This window comes from Trachurus trachurus, assembly GCF_905171665.1.
Source record: "Trachurus trachurus genome assembly, chromosome: 17".
In the NCBI taxonomy this organism is placed as follows: domain Eukaryota; kingdom Metazoa; phylum Chordata; class Actinopteri; order Carangiformes; family Carangidae; genus Trachurus; species Trachurus trachurus.
The window spans coordinates 9109321-9132272 of NC_139900.1; the positions used below are offsets into that span (position 1 = coordinate 9109321).

The 22952-nt window shown below is 42.6% G+C and overlaps 3 protein-coding genes across 3 annotated transcripts in view; 2 read left to right on the top strand and 1 right to left on the bottom strand.

Moving 5' to 3' along the window:
• Positions 1-71: 71 nt before the first annotated feature.
• On the top strand, positions 72-1751 carry LOC311000123 (tripartite motif-containing protein 16-like; the record flags this gene model as incomplete). The annotated part of the gene is made up of 1 exon (XM_083990757.1): positions 72-1751. One exon carries the CDS (start codon positions 72-74, stop codon positions 1749-1751), a length of 1680 nt encoding a protein of 559 aa, XP_083846883.1.
• A 1588-nt stretch (positions 1752-3339) lies between these two features.
• Positions 3340-5113, top strand: LOC311000655 (tripartite motif-containing protein 16-like). The gene has a single exon (XM_083991395.1). It carries the CDS (start codon positions 3372-3374, stop codon positions 5055-5057), a length of 1686 nt encoding a protein of 561 aa, XP_083847521.1. The 5' UTR covers positions 3340-3371; the 3' UTR covers positions 5058-5113.
• Positions 5114-6686: 1573 nt separating this feature from the next.
• The window catches only part of LOC311000124 (supervillin-like), a 60494-nt gene continuing 44228 nt past the window's right edge, over positions 6687-22952 (bottom strand). The window contains exons 24-42 of the mRNA XM_083990758.1: positions 22773-22853; positions 22498-22675; positions 21723-21895; positions 21090-21245; positions 20871-21007; positions 19038-19185; positions 18801-18946; positions 17658-17833; positions 17413-17560; positions 16101-16380; positions 15105-15256; positions 14898-15003; positions 13824-14031; positions 13571-13704; positions 11966-12121; positions 11605-11748; positions 10777-10898; positions 10514-10669; positions 6687-7634 (exon numbers count right to left, since the gene is read on the bottom strand). Of these exons, the coding sequence (XP_083846884.1) occupies positions 7548-7634; positions 10514-10669; positions 10777-10898; positions 11605-11748; positions 11966-12121; positions 13571-13704; positions 13824-14031; positions 14898-15003; positions 15105-15256; positions 16101-16380; positions 17413-17560; positions 17658-17833; positions 18801-18946; positions 19038-19185; positions 20871-21007; positions 21090-21245; positions 21723-21895; positions 22498-22675; positions 22773-22853 (2888 nt within the window). The 3' untranslated portion in view covers positions 6687-7547. The remainder of the gene's footprint in view (positions 7635-10513; positions 10670-10776; positions 10899-11604; positions 11749-11965; positions 12122-13570; positions 13705-13823; positions 14032-14897; positions 15004-15104; positions 15257-16100; positions 16381-17412; positions 17561-17657; positions 17834-18800; positions 18947-19037; positions 19186-20870; positions 21008-21089; positions 21246-21722; positions 21896-22497; positions 22676-22772; positions 22854-22952) is intronic.

A 22952-nucleotide genomic window follows, 5' to 3' on the forward strand; every position in this document is an offset into this window, starting at 1 on the left:
CAGCAGAGAAGAGTTTTCCTTCAGAGGACAGAGAAAGTCAGACTGTTGGACAGAGACTTTGAGGCTGTAAAATGGCACAGAAAGGAGTTCATCTGGACCAGGAGACCATGTCTTGTTCCATCTGTCTGGATCTACTGAAGGATCCAGTGACTATTCCCTGTGGACACAGCTACTGCTTCAACTGTATTAAAACCCACTGGGATGGAGAGGATGGGAAGAAAATTCACAGCTGCCCTCAGTGTAGGAAGGACTTCACACCGAGGCCTGACCTGGTGAAAAGCACCATGTTAGCAGTTGTAGTGGAGGAGCTGAAGAAGACTGGACTCAAAGCTGCTCCTGCTGATCACTGCTATGCTGGACCTGAAGATGTGGCCTGTGATGTCTGCACTGGGACAAAACTCAAAGCTGTCAAGTCCTGTCTGACGTGTCCGGCCTCCTACTGTGAGAAACACCTGCAGCCTCATTATGAAGCAGCTCCATTACAGAAACACAAGCTGGTGAAGCCAACCAAGAAGCTCCAGGAGAAGATCTGCTCTCGTCATGATGAGGTGATGAAGATGTTCTGCCGCACTGATCAGCAGTCTATCTGTTATCTCTGTTCTGTGGATGAACATAAAGGCCACGACACAGTCTCAGCTGCAGCAGAAAGGACTGAGAGGCAGAGAGAGCTGGAGCTGAGTCGACAAAACATCCATCAGAGAATCCAGGACACAGAGAAAGATGTGAAGGTGCTTCAACAGGAGGTGGAGGCCATCAATGGCTCTGCTGATAAAGCAGTGAAGGACAGTGAGAAGATCTTCACTCAGCTGATCCGTCTCATGGAGAAAAGAAGCTCTGAGCTGAAGCAGCAGATCAGATCCCAGCAGGAAACTCAAGTGAGACGAGTCAAAGAGCTTCAGAAGAAGCTGGAGCAGGAGATCACTGAGCTGAAGAGGAAAGACGCTGAGCTGAAGCTGCTGTCGCACACAGAGGATCACACCCAGTTTCTACACAACTACCCCTCACTGTCAGCACTCAGTCCATCTACACACTCATCCAGCATCAATATCCGTCCTCTCAGACACTTTGAGGATGTGACAGCAGCTGTGTCAGAGCTCAGAGACATACTACAGGATGTTTTGAGGGACACATGGACAAACATCTCACTGACAGTGACTGACGTGGATGTTTTACTGTCTCCACCAGAGCCCAGGACCAGAGCTGACTTCTTAAGATATTCACAGGAAATCACACTGGATCCAAACACAGCAAACACACGGCTGTTATTATCTGAGGGAAACAGGAAAGTAACAGTGATGAAGGAAGATCAGTGTTATTCTAGTCACCCAGACAGATTCACAGGATGGTGTCAGGTCCTGAGTAGAGAGAGTCTGACTGGACGTTGTTACTGGGTGGTGAAGTGGAAAGGATTATTGGGAGTTTATGTAGCAGTCGCATACAAGAATATCAACAGAGCAGGGGATGGATTTGGACACAATGGCAAATCCTGGGCGTTACATTGTGAAAACAACAGTTTCACATTTTTGTTCAACAACATCCAGACTCCAGTCTCAGGTCCTCAGTCCTCCAGAGTAGGAGTGTACCTGGATCACAGAGCAGGTATTCTGTCCTTCTACAGCGTCTCTGAAACCATGACTCTCCTCCACAGAGTCCAGACCACATTCACTCAGCCTCTACATGTTGGACTTGGGTTTCCTTATCTCCTTAGATGGATTGGTGGATACACAGCTGAGTTGTGTACACTCAAATAGACAAAGATCATTGAAGAAGCAGTTGGTTAAAATCTGTATTTTAGTTAATCAGTTTCTCTAGTCTCCATGTTTGTTTCTAAAAGCTCATTGCTGTTGTGTCTCTGCACTGCACAGAGATCACCTGTCAATCAAACATTATGGGCGGGACTTTGACCTCTTGTCATTTCTTGTTGTGTTGATGTTTGAGTTTGTTGAGGTGGAGCTGGAGCCGTGGAGGAGATCACTGCTCATGATGATGTTTCTTTACCTAAACTCACATTTCTCCACATGAAAATAGAAACTTCTCTGAGCTCTAAATGTTTGTTGGATATTTGTGTTGATGTGTTTGGTGTTGATGTTTGGGCCTTTACAGAGAAATCACCAGACCTTCCTTTATCACTGAGGTTTGTTTTCACTGTGGAAACTAAGAAATATATAATCATATGTATATTTGATACTGTTGAATCATATATTAGGTCTATGAAGTTTGATCTAAGTGTAAATATCATGATAATTATCAATGAGGAGGTGATTGATTTAGGTGAAACAATGTGATTGTTTGATGTGAATCTGCATGAAATCACTGAACAAAAGTCATATAACAAACTTTACTGATTTAATATGTGACCAAATCCATTGTAATGTTTCATATTTGTATAATTTGTCTCTTGCACAAACTCAATAAACTGCAATGAATTGCAGGACCAGTGTGTTTGTTCAGTTCCTCTTTGCTCCTGTAGCAGTGGCCTAACATCGCCATCTAGTGGCCTTGTTGAATGACAGCAAGCTCCTGTTAAAAAATATCCAGTCAGAAGTGACATGAATAAATAGAAAAGGAAAACAAGTTGAGTCTGAATTAGTTTTAAGATATCAGACATTTTTGCTCATCTTACTGTTTTATAAATAAAACTCAGAAGGTTCATTTATTTATTGTTTGACACAGGGTTGTATAAGAAGATGAAACACCATGAAAATAGTTTTATTTTCATGACTTCTTATATATTCACTAATTTCCTTTATAAATAGCAAAAAGCAAAGTATAACCATAACTCCTCCTTTTATAGTGTTGTAGCAAGTATCCAGTGAGTGGTTAGATGAATAAGTAAAGATGAATATACAAACAGACAATAACATTGTTGATGCTGAGACGTCAGACTGTGGATTATTTGGCGAAAGATATTTATTCAGAGGGAATAAGTAATAATAAATGTGTTGTCCTCAGCAACAACTTCCTTCTTTCTTCTACTTCTTAAAGAAAATACTATATCTGTTTTCTGCACATTTGTACTTCTCCTCCTCCTAATTATAGATAGAAATACTAGACTTTTTACTACAGCGACTGCTATTCTCCCTTTTCAGATCAAGACAACACAGACAACCCTCCCTGTTCTTCCTGCTCTCAAACACTGAGCTCCACCCTGTTGTTTCCTTGGTCCCTCCTCTTTAGATCTACAGTTTGAAGATGGGTGGAACCAACATGTGGTGAAGAGGATGAGCTGACAGGCCCTGTTCACTGCAGAGACACATGTTGTTTAGATCAGAGCTCAAACTAGTTTCTGTTCAAGGAAAGTGAAACTCAGACAGTCATCGTCTGTGAGAGGTGAAAGTCGGACTGCTGGACAGAGACTGTGAGGAGGTGAAATGGCTCAGAAAGGAGTTCATCTGGACCAGGAGACCTTCTCTTGTTCCATCTGTCTGGATCTACTGAAGGATCCAGTGACTATTCCCTGTGGACACAGCTACTGCTTCAACTGTATTAAAACCCACTGGGATGGAGAGGATGGGAAGAAAATCTACAGCTGCCCTCAGTGTAGGCAGACCTTCACACCGAGGCCTGTCCTGGTGAAAAACACCATGTTAGCAGTTGTAGTAGAGCAGCTGAAGAAGACTGGACTCCAAGCTGCTCCTGCTGATCACTGCTATGCTGGACCTGAAGATGTGGCCTGTGATGTCTGCACTGGGACAAAACTCAAAGCTGTCAAGTCCTGTCTGACGTGTCCGGCCTCCTACTGCGAGAAACACCTGCAGCCTCATTATGAAGCTGCTCCATTACAGAAACACAAGCTGGTGGAGCCAACCAAGAAGCTTCAGGAGAAGATCTGCTCTCGTCATGATGAGGTGATGAAGATGTTCTGCCGCACTGATCAGCAGTGTATCTGTTATCTCTGCCCTGTGGATGAACATAAAGGCCACGACACAGTCTCAGCTGCAGCAGAAAGGACTGAGAGGCAGAGAGAGCTGGAGCTGAGTCGACAAAAAATCCATCAGAGAATCCAGGACACAGAGAAAGATGTGAAGGTGCTTCAACAGCAGGTGGAGGCCATCAATGGCTCTGCTGATAAAGCAGTGGAGGACAGTGAGAAGATCTTCACTCAGCTGATCCGTCTCGTGGAGAAAAGAAGCTCTGAGCTGAAGCAGCAGATCAGATCCCAGCAGGAAACTCAAGTGAGTGGAGTCAAAGAGCTTCAGAAGAAGCTGGAGCAGGAGATCACTGAGCTGAAGAGGAAAGACGCTGAGCTGAAGCTGCTGTCACACACAGAGGATCACACCCAGTTTCTACACAACTACCCCTCACTGTCAGCACTCAGTCCATCTACACACTCATCCAGCATCGATATCCGTCCTCTCAGACACTTTGAGGATGTGACAGCAGCTGTGTCAGAGCTCAGAGACAAACTACAGGACCTTCTGAGAGACACAAGGACAAACATCTCACTGACTGAAGTGGATGTTTTACTGTCACCACCAGAGCCCAGGACCAGAGCTGACTTCTTAAGATATTCACAGGAAATCACACTGGATCCAAACACAGCAAACACAGAGCTGGGTTTATCTGAGGGAAACAGGAAAGTAACAGCAATGATTGAAGAACAGTGTTATTCTAGTCACCCAGACAGATTCACTTGGTGTCCTCAGGTCCTGAGTAGAGAGAGTCTGACTGGATGTTGTTACTGGGAGGTGGAGTGGAGAGGAGTAAGTGTTTATATTGCAGTCGCATACAAGAATATCAGGAGAGCAGGGAGGTCATGTGAATGTATATTTGGATTCAATGACAAATCTTGGGCGTTACATTGTAACAATAACGGATTTAGATTTTTACACAACAACGTCGAGACTCCAGTCTCAGGTCCTCAGTCCTCCAGAGTAGGAGTGTACCTGGATCACAGAGCAGGTATTCTGTCCTTCTACAGCGTCTCTGAAACCATGACTCTCCTCCACAGAGTCCAGACCACATTCACTCAGCCTCTACATGCTGGATTTTGGTTCCCCGATGATGTCTTTGGTGTGAATAGTGGAGACACAGCTGAGTTGTGCAAAATTAAATAGACAAGGATCATTGACGGAATGTTTTACGGGCGGAACTTTGGCCTCTTGTCATCTGTTGTTGTCGATGTTTGAGTTTGTTGAGGTGGAGCTGGAGCCGTGGAGGAGTTCACTGCTCATGATGATGTTTCTTCACCTAAACTCACATTTCTCCACATGAAAATAGAAACTTCTCTGAGCTCTAAATGTTTGTTGGATATTTGTGTTGATGTGTTTGTGTGCTGTTGTTTGGGCCTATAATCTATAATAACATGTAGCCTACATTGATACTGTTGAATCACATTTAAGGTCTATGACGTCTAGTCTTATATCATGATTATTATCAATGAGGAGGTGATTGATTTAGGTAAAACAATGTGATTGTTTGATGTGAATCTGCATGAAATCACTGAACAAAAGTCATTTTACAAACTTTACTGATTCAATATGTGACCAAATCCATTGTAAGGTTTCATATTTGTATAATTTGTCTCTTGCACGAACTCAATAAACTACAATGAATTGCAGGACCAGTGTGTTTGTTAAGTTCCTTTGTGCTCCTGTACCAGTGGCCTAACAATGCCATCTAGTGGCCTTGATGAGTGACAACAAGCTCCTGTTAAAAATATCCAGTCAGAAGAGACATGAATAAACACATTGAGTCTGAATTAGTTTTAAAATGTTAGATATTTTGCTCATCTTTCTCTTTTTTTAAAGGCTCGTGACTCTTATTATTAGAAAAACAGCACTCATGTAAAAAGACTTAAAGCAGAAGTGAGTGATCCGGTCGTTTTCGCTAATGCTGCGTTCCAGACAGGCTTTTGAAATCGTAAATTACAGCTTCAAGTCACAACTTACGACTTTGTAGCGTTCCAGGCAACCCACTCGTGTTTTTCCGACCTGTTTTACCGGTGAAAGTCACTATAACGGCCACTCGTAACTTCCGACCGGTGAACTCGTACCAGATCGAACTGGTACCACTTCACGGTCGGAAAAATACGAGTTTCCTTGAACGCACCATAACAGTCCTCGTCGCTACGTCACCACATTCACGGCGTCCCTTGGCTGCACACACAGCCCTGCATGCCGTTCTCTCTCCTCATTGGATAAAAACTGTAGGATACGATAAATGTTTTCTCCTCGGCTCAGAGCAGAGCAGAGGGACTGAGAGACCCGTGTTTCAGTCCAAACACTCTATGTAAGTGATTGCTGTCGGAAGATATAACTATTTAAGACTTATATTAACACAAATATATCACTCACTTCTGCTTTAATAGATTATATGAATTTTACATTTTTTCCCTCATTATTTCAATTTCCAGTTGAGGCAGTTTGCACAAGAAGCTTAATTAATACAGATAAAAAGATTTAAAAAAGATGTCATTTTATTTATCAATAGAAACATTTTAAAATGTGACGCTTTTCTTTCTGTTTTCCTCTGATGATAAAAACAAACATTTTGGGGTTTTTGATTGTAATTCGGAAAACATTGAGCAATTTAATGAAACTTTCTAATCTTATGGAAATTCAACAATAGATCAGCAAAAATACTTTTCTATTTGCGAATCACGCTGAGAAGGAGACCTCAGATAATCAATAAACAGTTTTCAAACATTGTAGCAGGAGACACAGAAGAAGACACAGAGTCCTGGATTGATTGGAGCATTATTGTGATTTAATTCACTATGTCTTATATCACAAAGAAAGTCTTTAAAAATGCAGACTAGAATTTCTGTATATAAACTGTACACAAAAAGCAAGGCACTATACATTCAGATTCATCAAGCTGCTGTCTGTCCTCTCGTCGCAGTCGAACCTTTAAATTACAGCTCAGTCAGTCAGAGTCACTGCAGCACTTCAGCACAGTCGAGCGACATGAGTTCACCTACATGGCCTGACACCGTGGACAAAAAAAACAAAAAAAAACAAAAAAAAAAACACAAGTTTCCTCACAACATCTGACAGGACAGGAGTTGTTTTTCTTTTTTTTTTTTTTTACATAGATACAAAGTCACAAACGCATCTACACACACATTTACACAGATTACACATTACACGCACATTATATACAGTCGCACGCACACACACACACATACACACAACCATAGCATGGCACTCTGACACCAAGCGTCCTATAGTGTTTGTCTCTCGGTGCTCGGAGGAGGAGCCTCCAAACACACACCACGTATGAACCAAAGCAAGGTGGCGTTTTTCTTTCACCTTCACTTTAAACCACTCGACTTTCATTTCATTATGTGATGACAAAGTCCAAGTAAAAACATGACTATAAGCGAGGCGGAAGCATCTCCAGTCTCATCGTCGTCGTCGTCGTCGTCGTATTTGTCGTCAACTTCAGAGTCGGGACACGGTGGACGTCCTCACACGTCTTCACTAAAATAAACAAGTTCATGTGACATTTCCTGTACTGTATCTCCATCTCCACTGCCGTCCACTTCACACGCCATCTTCCATGTAAAACAAAAAACAACCAAACAAACAAAAAAAAAACCCTCCTTAAAACAGTCCTTTGGCCTTCTTTAAGTTCACTTGCTTCCACCCTGGCAGACGTTCATATTCCTCTCTCGTCATGTCCAAAGCTTTCTGCAACAATACACAAGGAAAACAAAAGAGTTTGTTAATTAACTGATTAAAACACAACACAAACAGTCCAACAGGATCTACAGTAGGGTGAAGCCGAAACATACTGTTTTAATGAAGGTACTGATTATTTGAGTGTGGATGTGAGCTTAAAAAACAGTCCATAAGATTTCCCTACTAATATTATACTGTGACAATATACTGGATATAACTCTGATAAAAAATAATAAAAATATAATAATAATAAAAAAAAGTTATTAATCAGAAATGAGGACGAGTATATTCCTTATAAATAAGTTAACAATAACTCTGTGAGTCCTTTTGTACAATATTTGGAGATTTCTTTATCTGATTCTTGAGGGAAAAATGTAAAGTTCGTCCACAGCTTTGACTTTGATTTTATATCTGTGGCTGAAACTAAACATATAAAGGATAAACGTATGTGTTCACTGCACAGTCACTGCATCAGGCTCCAGCAGCAGTTGTTGCATAGCTGTTATATCTGACATGCTTCTACATGTGAGGCTACAGTCTAAGGATTTAGAGGCGACGCCGACATGGTGAGTTCAATGCTGTGGGAATTTCTCGGACATTTCCAGCTGTAAAAGCAGAACAAGAAAACAATATGAAAACATAGATTTAAAAGTAGATTATATCTGATCTTCTGTACTGTGTGTGAGTCTTTACTTGGGATAAAACCTCAGTGAACCTCTTGTACCGTGAAGGACAGTTTAGTAGTTTCAGTGTTTTCATGCGTGGACATTGTGCTCGGCAGACACAGTGAGTCAGACTGGGGTGAAGCCGACGGTGAATCACAGGTGTGTTTATTTATAGTGAGAGGAAAGAGTTTCAGGTGGAAGGGGTGTGTTTGTGTGTGTGTGTGGAGCAGCAGCAGCAGCAGCACAGTGTAGGTAGAGGAAGGTGGTGCAGTTGACATATTTTTAAAGAGGAGAGGAAGTGATGCTGCACAATGAAACTTTCAGGCTTTAAAGAGACGATTTACAAACTCAGCTGTTTGTGCAAAAGGTAAAGTGGGTAAAAAAAAAAAATTCACCCACTTTACCATATATACACAAAAGATTATTTTTATCATGGAATATCAAGCTGAACTAGAAAGTGTTTCGAATATATTAAAAAACAATCTCGATGTACATCACAGAGCTGAAAGAGACGTCTTTAGACGCTCCAGTGGTTTTTCATAACTGACAATTCATTTTCTGATAGTGATACTGATAGTTTCAGCTCTGTGTGTGTCAAAATCTCACTTTTTATCTGTTCAGTCTGACAAACAGTAAACTATAAATACTGTGGTAATGTTACGTAAATTTCTATTTTTAATTTCTGACTCTCTCTGTTTTTAACATTTCGATTATTTCAGGATCTAATGTTGGGAGTCTCATGAGTCTCTTCATATTACAGCTCTCAGCTGATATGAAAAGGACCTGAGCGACTGTGACTGAGTCGCCACAACCGTCGTTTCACATGAAGCCGAGCAGCAAAACTTTCTCCTCCTCAACCAGCGCCACACGTCAGAGACAGAGAGAGTGAAAACAGGAGTGAATCAGGTTTCGTGCTGAGAGAGAGAGAGAAGGAGAGAGAGGAACAGGTCGTCGGGGCTGATGAATCACACGAGAGGCTCCTCTTACCTGAGTCCACCTACAACTTGCTCTGTGAAGTGAGAGTTAGATGGAGTTAGCATGAGTTATGTGAATGAGCTGCAGAGACTTGGAGGAAAAATCCACCGCTGACTGTTCAGTGGCGTCTCCTCTGAACACACTCACTGCACAATGTTCATTAGGTCCAGCCTTTTGGCGCCAGGCTGGACACAACTTTGACTAATTCTTCGTGCCGTAGACAAACATGACCAGTGTTTCACCAGAAGATAGAAGAAGTTTTACTGTTGGCAGTAAAGAGTCAAACGTCCTGGTGGATTTTTCCTTTCAGAGGAAACGATGGAGGACAAAAACCTTCATCAACCTTCAAACACAAACTTCTGCAAACTTCTCTCTGCAACTCTGTGCTGCACCATCTGCCTCAAACAGGCTTTTCATGGCCACAAAGTAAATAATCTACGAGTTAAATGTTATATGAGGACATTATTAATCACTTCTCTGTGTATTATAATGCCACCACTTATTACTAGACTCTACTTGTTTTTTACAAGTTGTTTTTTTTACTTGTTTTTATTCTTATCTAATTCCATCCCGAGTGTCAACTGAAGTGTTGACTCCAAAATGTAATTAAAGCACAAAATTTGCACAAAATTTGTAAAAATGCTCTGCTATGACTATTTTTTGATTAAAATTGCTTTCCCACAAAAACGTTGTTTAAAAGAAGAGGCTAAAAACACGTCTACTATTTCTACCTCATTGAAAAATCCAGATTCTACAGAGTAACGGCAACTAATGATACTGTAGTTGAACATCTAGCTGTATAAGTAGATGTGAAGTGTCACCATCACAGTGAACAACAAATGAGATGCAAAACAAAATCAACGGGATTGGTTGCTGGGGATTCTGACGTATTAATCCTGACTGTTTGCTGAAAAACTGAATCCAACTTTTTCAGACCCTGTCTTTGAAACTGCATTTTCAAATCTAAAATGCTAAGTTATGGCGTGCATTAGCGACTTTGCTGCTGAAATGTCTTGTAGCAGAACCCAAACACTACACTGACATGTTCAAAATTTCAAAAAGTCAATTTTTGATTTAGGGGGACTTTAATTATGCTTATTGCTATCAGCTTCCAGAGAGTGAGGCAGCAGTGTGTGTTGTTTGATGATCTATTCACCACTGTAGAATGACAATGTGATGTTTCATGATGGAAAAAAAGAAAATGTAACTAAAAAAGAACAAAATCACGCAGCTGTCGGGCTCACTGACCTCAAAGTCCTGGTCGGACAGGTAGACCTCCAGGCGGAGGGGGTCCACGCCCTCGGGGAGGGGCCGGGCCTGCAGCTGGGCCAGAGGGAAGGTGTTCTGACAGAGCCGGGCCAACACGTCCTCCACCAGGATGATCTGGTTACACACCTCGGCCTCCTGCCGCCACACCGGGAGACAGACGAGTTAGAACAGTACGGGAATGTTTGGTCTGTATGTGTGTGTGTGTGTGTGTGTGTGTGTGTGTGTGTGTGCGTGCTGCTGACCCTCTCCGTGATCTCAGCCACGTCCTCTCTGTGCTCCCAGCTGGGGAACATGTTGGTGAAGGTGAGCGGCTCCAGACCGGCGTGGATCAGATACGACTTCTGAGACTTCTTCTCGTTCTTCTCTGGAGGAGAAGAAGAACACTTTCACTCACTCACTGATGCTCGGTTATCTCATTTTTGTTTCATTTTGGCGTCATTTCAGACGTTCCTCATTAGTAATCTCAGTAGAATTAAAGGTGTTCAGAAATGGCCGTTTGTCCTGTTTGTTGCGCCTCCTTCCACGAGTTTCCACGAGTTGCCGCACAAGTTTACCCGAGTAAGGAAAATGAATTTGATTGGTTGTTATCGAGTGGGCGGGATATTCAATGTTTGAGGTGAGACAGAGCTCGGTGTGTGTGTGTGTGTGTGTCTCAGATGTTTGATTGACGGATTACGGATCCAATATCAGTGGCTGATGAATCGTGAGCAGCGTGACGCATAATTCGTGCGCCTGCATTATCCAATGCGGAAAAAAAATACCACACTTTCATCCCGATTTACTCGGAAATAGAATTTTGCACAAAGTTTGAGCTACATCGTCTGATAGATGAGTTATTACACTAATGTTAAGACCCATAGTGTAGGGTATTCATTCTTTTCTGAACACCTTTAAATTGTTTGCTTTGGCTTGTGATCAAATTGTGAAATTTTTAAGTTACAGAAAATAATATAAATGAGATTTTCACTAAACTCCTGCCCTTATTATCATGAAAAGTAAAAATCTAAACCTTCACATATTGATATTTTTTCTTCAGTGGAGAGAGTTTACAGTATATCAGGTTGGCTGACCTTTGCAGTACTGCAGCACCGTCTCCATGGCGCACTTCCTGTCTGCGTCCCAGCGGATGCGAGCGGAGCCGGTGCTCTCGCTGTCCTGAGGCCACCAGCCCTGCCACAGGTAAACCTCATGGAAGTTATCCACCAGGAACAAGGCTGTGGAGGGAGGAGACAAGTCTCTTAGTCTAGGGTACACACAGCCTGCATGCAGGGAGAAGTGGTGTATCTGAATACTGTGCACTGTGTGTGTGTGTGTGTGTGTGTGTGTGTGTGTGTGTGTGTGTGTGTGTGTGTGTGTGTGTGTGTGTGTGTGTGTGTGTGTGTGTGTGTGTGTGTTTGTGTGTGTGTGTCTGCATTTGTGTCCCCGTCTCACCGGGTTGTGCTACGTTGTACAAGTCCTCCTGCAGGAAAGGCAGCGAGCTGACCAGGTCTGGGGCTCTGGACAGGTGGAAGAACTCGGTCGCTACAAACTCTCCAGATGTGCTGCTCAGCTGGAAGAGCCGCGGGGTGAAGTTGAATTTACCGGGATCTGAAATGAAAAATGAAACCTGCAGTTAATCAAATGAATCATTGCTCTGCACTGAAGCACCTACAGAAGATCTGGATCTAGATCTGGTCTCTGAACCTCAGCATTTTATATTTTTTACGTTTTGTTGCTTTGGATTTTGTATTTTCTGTGTAATATTTGACATTTATTCCATCGATCCATCATCTTCTCTTTATCTGTCTTGCTCATCAGAGGACTGAACCACCTCAACAGGCTCATATCAGTGTGACGGAGCAGCGACTCTACTCTGAGCTCCTTCTGGAGGTCCGAGCTCCTCACTCTGACCAGCCACTCTACAGAGGACGCAGCTGCTTCCATCCATTTCTACACAGAGCTCCTGTCTGAAGGTGAAGGTTAGAAAGAAAAATCGACTGTTAATCAAGAGCCTCTTCACTACAACGTCCACACCTCGCACCACTTCTATCGGCACAAGTATCGACTCACATTTGAGACCTTTGAAAAATTTGATCTTGAGCTCTTTAGTTTTAGTATAGGAACAACATACTTTGAAGAGACACACGATCTCTCCTGTTTCTGCACAAGTTTCTGTAAATGCACAAGTGTATTGTGTTTTATTACTGGTTGCAGCGATCGTGTACACCACTGTTCCTTATATGCCGTCGCACATTGTCCATCTTTGTATGTCTGTAGACTCTCTCACTGGCTGACTTTTATTTATAAATCTATTCTTGGACTATAACATATTTGTGTTTACACATGTGTAAAAACCTCAGCCGATCTGGCCTACACTCTTTGGACATTATACAGAATGATGCAGGTGTCGTTGTGACAAAAGAAAACATTTTTTTGCACTTAGGGCTGTAAAAGTATGGAATGAGCTTCCTGAGGATGTAGTGCAGGCTCCGCTTTTTTGTTTTTTGTATGTTGTTTTTCTTTGAGGTAATGTGGGAGAGTATTCTGATATACAGTATGTACTTAAGTGATATTATGTATGGGTTATTGAAGTTTCTAATGGTATATTGTGTTTATTTTCTGTATGTTGTCATTATTTTGAGTCTGATGATCTATATCCTGTATCAGATGTGTTTTCATTAAATTTTCATTTAAAATGCAGATCCCGAGAGTCAGAAAGGAACTCGGCAAAAAGGCTTTTAAATTTTCTTCCCCCGTCTACCTGGAACGATGTGCAGAAGGACTTGAAATTGACACATCTTGTAAACTCTGGGGGAATTCAAGTCAATTATAAAAGACAGTGAAATGAGCACAATTGTATTGGATTGTATTTTATTTGTGTCTTGTGTGTTTGGTGTAACCATTCTGCTTTTGTGCTGCTGTCTTGGCCAGGTCACTCTTGGAAACGAGGATTTAAATCTCAATGAGTTTTTTACCTGGTTAAATAAAGGATATTGATTGATTGACTGATATCAATGACCTCACGAAGAGGATCAGACAGTGCAGCGTGTCCTGTACCTTGCAGCATGCAGTCGTAGGCCTTCCTGTCCTTTCTGCCCAGAGCCTCCCAGAAGCCCGGAGGCTCCACCCCCTCATCGCACTCGTGGATGGTCACTTTACTGCTGCTATGGAGACCTGCTTCCAGAGGACACCTGAGACGACAAACAACAGCAACAACAACGGAAAAACACAAGAACATGAGATACCGTCAAAAAAAACTCCCACAATTCCCCCCACTCCCCACCCTCCTTTAAAAAAAACAACAACTCACTGCTCCTTGATCTTGAGCGCGGCCGTGTTGCCCACGCTGCGAGTGTGCAGCTGCGTCTTGCAGCCGTGCCACAGGTAGATGATGGCCTTGTTGATGTTGAGCAGGATCATGGAGGCTCTGGAGCGCAGGCTGCTGCAGTGACACGCCACCTCCAGCAGGTGGCCCTCCACCGGCACCTCGCCTCGCACGCAGTACAGACGCCACTCGCCTGGACACAGACATGCAGGTGAATATGATCAATCAATACGACACTATGTTCATGTTCAAGTTCAAGAATCTGTTTGTTTCACAGCAAGTAGTGAAAAAACGAGACAACACACACATCCAATCGTAACAGATCATTTAAAGGGATAGTTCAACATTTTGGCAAATTGGCCCATTGCCATAATCCCTATAGTCATAGCAGTAGGTTTGTTACCTTTAATTGTCGGTGCAAGCTATTTTTAGAACGGCGGAGCAGAGCCGCAAGCTGCTCAGAGCTACGCTACGGAGGCTCATGGGATTTCTTGGTTTCCCTCATCAAACTCATCAAATACACAATCCAACAACTCCACAACGTTCTGGTGGACAAGTTGTGACCTGCACATTCACCACGCTATGAGATAATAACACAACGTTACCACACAGAGTTGTTTTAGAGGGAAATACAGAGACTGCTTGCTGAAAAACTGTCCCTGAAGGCAACGCGCATCAGCGGTTTTGCGTGAATTTACCTTGAAAACAACTCTGTCCCGTATTATCTCATAGCATGGTGAATGTGCAGGTCACAACTTGTCCATGAGAGCGTTTTGGAGTTATGTATTTGATGAGTTTGATGAGGGGAACCAAGAAATCCTATTAGCCTCCGTAGCGTAGCTCTGAGCAGCTCGCGGCTCTGCTCCGCCGTTCTAAAAATAGCTTGCACCGACAATTAAAGGTAACGAACCTACTGCTATGACTATAGGGATTATGGCAATGGGCCAATTTGCCAAAATGTTGAACTATCCCTTTAAAAGTCTGATCACTGCAGGGACAAATGTGTGTGTGAGCTGTGTCCTCAGTGTCCTGCAGTATAGAAATAATCAAAGTGATTACTCTGAGTGTTCTCCTCCTCCTCTTCTCGTTTGCCAGCGTGGACGATCATCCCTCCGTTGAAACACTGCAGGAAACACGGAGGCTCCTTCCCCTGCTGCACCTGGACCTGCAACACACACACACACACACACACACACACACATAAGAAGGCTGGACTCTGTAAGGGTAAGAGTGATTCACGGGTACCGTCGTCGTGACTCGTCGTACCTGAGCCCCTCTCTCCTCGTCCAGCTCCACCGTCATCAGCGCCGACGTCCCCTTCTCGCTCACCGTGGAGTGGCGGCCCTGCCAGAAGAAGTAGCAGCACTTCTCCTTCCCCGGGCCGGTGCTCCTCGCCTCGGGGTTCTGCCTACGACCAACTGGGACAAAACACGCACGGTAAAGATTAAACAACTTAAACACAAGAATTTTAAATAATGTTAAAATAATAATGCTCTTGTTTAAAACACATCCTGAACAAAGTGTAGAAACGTTTACAAGGAGACCACGTGGTTAATGTGAGCTCCTCCCACATTATAAATAGAGGCCTGGAAACATCCTTTAAACTTTGGCTTTTGTCTCATTTTAAGTAGAATCTAGTCTATTTTCTAACCTAAGGTGTATTTAAAGTGTATTAGTTTAGTATGAGGAACATTTTGTTTTAATTCGGTTTGATTCAAAATGTCTTAAGCTTATCCTTACTGTATTTGAAATATTAATTGCATTTTAATTTGTATGTGACACAATTTAAAGCAGGATTTATAGCTAAATATTGTAATTTGTTTATTTTCTTTTACCAATGGCATCAGTCTACTACTCACATAATTCTGGGAAATAAACAGATAATAACTTATTGAACCTGTGTTTCCTGGTGGTTTGAACCTTCATATACATACAATTTGGACTTAGTTTAAAGATTTAGTGCAGCCTTCATTTACATGTAATGTTTTTGAATTCAAAGTTATAGCTTTTTACCAAATCTGAGTAAACTGCCTGACACAATCTATTGTTTCAAGGTCCCACGTTTTGATTTTCAATAAAAATCTGATATAAACTTGATTTGCCTCTTTGTCTGTTCTCCTCCATCTCTTTGCTTCCTTTGTGGCTGCACATCCAAAAACCATACTGAATATTTAAACGTGTTTAATCCGACTTCTTCTTTCTTTTCCCCGCAAAAACAGTTCAGCCGAGGTGTTACAAGCGTAAACCCACAGTGTGACTAACCTGAGGTGCTGACCATGTACTTCCACTTCACCACGTAGGCGTCTCCCTCGTGGAACTGGCCGATGCTCTGGCGTGGGAGGCGGCTGTAGTCGAACTCCAGGATGTGCCAGACGTCCACAGACACCGTGCTGATCTCCTGAGTCCTCATGTGGTCCTCCGTCTCCACCGGCCCGTAGCCGCGGCCCACGCTGACGCCGTCCAGCACGGTGGCGATGGACGACTGGAGGACGGGCAGCATCAGCGTGGCGTCGTACGGCCGGCACTCCCGCCCCGGCGCCTCCTGGGAGTCAGGGCACAGGTGGGATAAAGACGCACTGTGATGCGTTCAAGTGTCTCTGTGATGCTTTGCACTGCAGCTCCAGACAGAGACATATGTTCTCTCATCCTCGTGTCAGTCCCAGCATGAAACCAACATTACTTGGCTGCGTCAACTGAGGCTGAGACTGAGTTTGGTGAATAAGCAGATGGGAGGATTGAGAAAAACATATGAAGAGTCTCTGATGTGTGTGTGTGTGTGTGTGTGTGTGACCAGTGTAATTTAGAGCTGCAACAATTAATTGAGCGACGATGAGGAGTTTTGGAAAGCAAAGTGTTTCCACACTATATTTCCCATGAGCCTCCGCGAGCATGGTGAAATTCTTGGACCGGTGCAAGACGGACGAAAATGAAAACATTTGCCAAGAATGTTTTCATTCATCAAGAACGAAAATCGGAGGTTCGAAGACGATCAGATACCGTCGTAGTTCTGACCGTAAACGGCGATTTGGCGGAGTTATTCCCATGAGAAGAGTCCGCAAAACCAAAAGTAGGAAATGCTGGACGAGTCGACCACTAAATAATAATATCAAAATAACTATAAAGACAAAACAATATATTTATCGAAAATCGACCCATTAACAAGTGGGTAACGTAGCTTCATCCACATTGATATGAGACTCTTTTATAACCAAAAGCAAACACCTCGGGGTCTCTCAATAATCGATTATTATATTCGGTTTGAGTAGTTTTTTAAGAAAATTCTAAATTCCAAATTCTCTGATTTCAGCTTCTTAAATGTGAATATTTCTGGTTTCTTTGTTCCTTTACGACAATAAACTGAGTCTCTCTTTGGTTTGTGGACAAAACAAGACATTAGAGGACGTCAACTTGTGGTTTGGGAAACACTGATTGATATTTTTCAAGATTTCTTAACATTTTATTGACCAAACAACTAATCGATTAATCGTTTAAATTGACAGATTAATCGATAATGAAAATAATCTTTAGTTTTGGAAATTTTTTGTGTAATTAATGGGATTATCAGGATTCCCACCTTCTGCTCGGGTACCAACTCGCCGCCTTCCTTCGGTGTCAGCGGCTTGGCTTCGGTCCAGTCCATGAACTTCTCCTTGAACAGGATGGTCTCGTTGTGCTCCGTCAGCCGGCCGAATATCGCCCAATCAGGACGGCCCTGGCCCTTTCTGTGAGGAGTTTTAACACACACACACAGGTGAGAAGAAATCATGATTTAACGTTGTAGCGACTGCTGCACCTCAGGGCGCGGGCGTCGGCTCTGACCTGGGGATGAGTGTGTTGCAGCCTCCGGGGTCCAGAGGGTTGATGTCACAGCAGGTGTAGTCAAACGTCCCGTTCCACAGGTGTTTGGCGAGCTGGAAGGCCACTTTCCTCTGGGCCAGAGTCACCTCCTTACCGTGCCACACGTACACCTCGCTGCCAAAGTCAAACACCAACACCTGCAGCACAACACAAACAAACAAACAACGTCCAGTTAGCTGACACTGCACAGCTGCTACATGTGGACTGATGAAAACAATGAGATGCAGATCATTCAAATTTGCATGAATGTACAAGAGAAATAGTAAAATAATTAAAACACTTCAACTATCACCTGCAAACACTAAAAGCTAATTTCATAATATTAAAGAAAATACTTTGGTAATGCACATTATTAAGCTTGGCTTAGTTCATTCATAATTTATAAAGCATTCTCCTTATAATAATAATACTAATTAGTTATAAATGGTTTCCTCTGATTTAATAAACTTGTACAATGTGTTTAATTATTGTATTTTCATAATTAATAAACACTGGATTCATTATTTTTATTTATAAATCAACTATTATATCAATTAAAAATAAGTTATTTAGCAGATGTCATTGGTTTATAAGATCATTTATAAAGTGTTGGTATGTGTTGGCATTATTATACAATTATAAAATGGTGAGTGTTTTAATAGATGTTTTATCATAGATGAGCTTATTAATCAATTGTTAAACATTCATAAATTACATAATAATCAGAATCAATGTTGGAAGAATTCTTTATAAATGATGAATGAAATAAGAGGAAGTGAAACAGTGACAGTGACTCTCTGGTCTCAGCCCGGTCCCTGAACCCATCTCCGTTTCCCGGCAGCAGCAGCAGCAGAGCAGCAGAGCACAGATGGATGTAGGAGGTGGTCGTCACAGCACCTGCTGTTGCTAGGCAACAAATTAAAACCAGCTCGAAGCGCAGAAAGCCCCTCGGAAAGCGCCTGAGTTATTTTAATATTCAGAGGTTGGTACCAACTCATGCTCCTGTATGAGTCTGTGGGTGAATAATACTCAGTGGGCTATGATATAATCATATACACTATATATATATATATACACTGTATACACACACACATACACATACACTATAATATAATATACACCGACCTCTTTGGACGCCAGCAGAGAGCAGCGAGGGACCTTCCCCCACTCGTCGTCGTCAGGAACCAGTTTGTCGTCCACCAGTCTGAAGATGCAGTTGGTTTCCACGATGGCGTTCTCAAACTGCTCGTCGTCCTCCGCTGGACCGGCCGCTGTGGCGCAAGTAGAAGATAATAATAATAATCAATAGAGTATATCGACAGGGAGATCACTGAGATCGTTGTTTCTGAGGAGGATTCCTACGTTGGTAAGCCGCCTGTCCCCCGAGGATCGACCAGAACTGCTGGACGTCCGGACCCTGTGGGTTGACGCCTTCCTCGACCGTCTGCACCTGGTTCGCCCTGCAGCCCATGTCCTTCTTCGTCTGGATGAAAGTGGCCAAATCTACGGCCTGCGGGCAAGAAACAAAGACCAGGGAGGAGGTGCTTTGAATTAAACAGTAAAGAAATTTGATTTTTCTTGACTGAATTTAGGACAATGGAGACTGAACAAGACTGCAGTGAAGATACACACTGCAAAAACTCAAAATCTTTCCAAGAATATTTGTCTTATTTCTTGTCAAAATGTCTCATTTCTAGTCAACCTAACTTCTTTCCACTTAAAATAAGACTCATAACCTAAAAATTAACTTGTTTTTACATCAGTTTCACTTGTTTCAAACAAATTTTCACTTGAAATAAGTAGAAAAATCTGCCAGTGAAAGCAGGTTTTTTGTGCTTGTTATAAGGAAGAAAAACTTGCTCCACTATCAGATTTTTCTACTTATTTCAAGTGAAAATCTGCTTGAAAGAAGTAAAAAGTGTCTAAAAACAAGCTACTTTTTATGCGATGAGTCTTATTTTAAGTATAATTTGATTTGTTTTGACTAGAAATTAGACAAATATTCTTGGTAAGATTTTGAGTTTTTGCAGTGCATGACTGCGTTTTTGTGCATGAAACTGTGATAATAGTAATAATATGAGTAAATAGTAGCGAACAAAGAGGCAGCACAGAGAGACAACTGTTTATTAATAAAAAGAGTCTGGACACAGCTCCTTTGAGGAAAACGGAGAAGCTGCAGACAAAGAAGGAAACATGTGTCTGATGAGACGGGCCAGTGAGGGGCCGAATCGTCAATCGTCAATGAATCATCTTTGTTCAAACACCAATAAACCGAAGCAGCTTTCGCACTGGACGTCAAAAACAACTACAATCACCTCTTTGTGTTGGTCTGCCTCCACCGCTCAGACCTGTTACAGCTTGTTTCATTATTTACCCAGACACATCAAACACAATTGGGGTGAGCAGATCCCAACTCACCAAATGTGGGACAAAGACTATGACATATGTGTGGGACAAGGTGAGATTTCCATGCAAAAATAAACTTTCTATTCTGCCTCTTAGTTCATAACATTACTACAAAAACTTAACAAATATTATATTATATATATTATATATTTTATTTAAATTAAACTTTCTCAAGTTCTCTCACATAAGGAAACATAGTAAGCATGAAGCTTTCACGCTATTTCACAGTTCTTCTTAAATTAACACACTTTAACTATGTACAATCAAACAGAATAGGAGACTTTGTTATAACTGCATTTTCTTTTCGTCTCCCTTTCCTCCATGCTCGCTCTGTGGTTTTTTGTTTGTTTGTTTGTTATTGGTGGGCGCACCCTTAACCTGTATTAAAGTTCTGCCTCCTAGTTTGATTGACATTCACGTCAATCAAATCAGCCTCAACCCTTCACTGCTTTCGCCACACAATCATTTTATAAATGCACAAAACGGGAGCCTGTCAAATAACAATTCAGGACAGCGTCTCAATCTGCAGGATGTGTGAATGTTGATGGAAATGCGGGACAATCCTGCACAAAGCGGAACATCTGGCCACAATAAACACAATATCAAACGTTTGTGTGAGGCTTTCTCACAGCGAGATGATGGGGTAGATTAACCCTCGACTCCAAACTCCTAAATTTAATAACTTCATCCTTGAGTGCAAGTGCAGGTTTGATCCATATTTGAAAGGAGATCCCCTTGAGGAGGTTTCAGGTTGGGGTCAGGATTAGATAATCCAGATGTGGTGCTCACCTTCGCCTTCTCGATCACATTCGAGAACTCTCCGATCCAGACGAAGCAGTGCTCTGGAGTGACCAACAGGAAACAGTCTCCACTGTTGAGCGACGACGCTCTGGGCTCCACTAGTCTGGTCTGAACATGACGGCGCCCTGGAAAACAATGAAATGTCAGTCTAAACCCAATGCAAACATGTTAATTATCATTATTTTATATCTATCTTTCCTTTTTTACCTTTGATCTGCATCAGCATCAGATTCTTAAACGGCACGGCGCTGTTGTTGGACGTCTGCTCTGAGATGTTGACGCTGCGCAGACTCACGCTGCTGAAGTTTTCTTTACTGGCCAGACCAGCCAGAGCCGCTTCAGAGTACTCTGAGGTTTTAGTTACTGGGATGAGAGAGGGCACGCAGTTTGACAGAAATACAGAGAAGAAAATAGCACATTCAGCTGCATTAAACTTTTAAAGAGACAAGACCCTGACACCGCTGCAGTACGAAGCTCTAACTTTGGTTTTAGACAGAAAATCCTCACCTGTAAAAAAGATAAAACTTTAAAAAGCCTGTTTTAAAATCCCCATCAGACATCGCTTTGCTGCAAGATTATGTTCAATGGAATGGATTTTTCTTCTATTATACTTCAGTGTGAGTTTAAACTTCAGCTTTAGTTCCCTCCCTGTTCATTCCACCAGTTCCTGCAGAGCTTTTGAGTCCAGATCTGCAACAATGAACCATCTTCTACTGCAGGATCCTAAAGCCTGCTGCTAAATTCTACTTCAATTATTTGAGTTATTAGATTTTATCAACACTTATAACACACCGGTCCGGACCTGAAATGAAACTGACTGGACTGGAATTGAGCTCTCACCCTTCTCGGCCTTCATCCTCTTGCTCTCCAGCTGCGCCACGTTGAGTCTCTGCTCCGTGTACTCGTGTCTGATGTCCTCTCTGGCTGCCAGCATCTTCAGAGGGTTCCTGGACGCCTGGACGTTCCTGGACGGCCGCACCGAGCGCTTGTGCTGCACCATGGCCGAAGTCAACCTGGCAAAGGTGGAGAGGAGAGGAGGCGTTAAGTTACTGAAACAACCTGCAAAAGATTAGTGTTTTGTAAGGGATAGTTCACCCAAAATTCTAATTGCGTGTGGACTAAGGGCTGGGAGAAGTTTCAGAGTCCTCCGTGGCTTCTCTGAGTTACAGGGGGTCTCGGCGTAGCAGTGCATGTCAATATAACGGTTGCAAATGGATACCAACTGTCTTCGTAACAAAAAGACACACCAAAAAAACATCCAAATACCTCCATGCTGCTCGTATGTAATGTCCGTCTTGTATTGAAGCCCCGAAATGCAAAATTGTCCCGAAAAAAATTAAATAAGTCTATATTTCAAGCTTGTTTGTAGCGGAAACTCCTCTTCCCGGTTCGTCCAAATTGGACGGACCAGGAAGAGGACGGACCCTGGTCCGTTTGCAACCGTCATATGGACATGCACTGCTACACCGAGACCCCCTGTACCTCAGAGAAGCCACGGAGGACTCTGAAACTTCTCACAGCCCTTAGTCGACATGAGGGGGAGTAGATAATAAGTGCAATTTTAATTTTGGGTGAACTATCCCTTTAATCCTGTGTAAAAAAAATGTAAACCTACTTGGGACCCTGAGAACCGAAGATGGCGTCGAAGTCCTCGCTGATCTCGATCCTGGTGGGCATGCGTGGGAACTCGGCAACGCGTCGGTAAAACTTGGAGAAGATTTCGTCGTCCAGCTTCATCACCTCCTTCACCGCCTTCTCGGTCACTGTGATGGTGGTTTCCTGGAGACCCGACACTGATCAACCAGAGAAGACAAATTCATCGATACACAGATCAATACAAAGGAAGCTGACGATGGCAGAAAATACTGCTCAACGGAAAAATTAACAGACCTTTGCTGTTCAACCGTCCCAAGAAGCTCTCCAACTTGTCCAGCTTCTTATCTGACTCCATGTCTGGCCGAGCCTCGAGTTCTGGAAATGTGATTTAATTTTAATTTATTTCGTATTTTGGTTGGCTTTAATAATGTTTGTGCAACTGTGCAAATTATAAGCTTAAAAGTAAAACTACTG

Excerpts from the sequence above, each read along its gene's own strand:
- LOC311000655 (XM_083991395.1), top strand. The coding sequence starts at position 3,372 with ATGGCTCAGAAAGGAGTTCATCTGGACCAGGAGACCTTCTCTTGTTCC.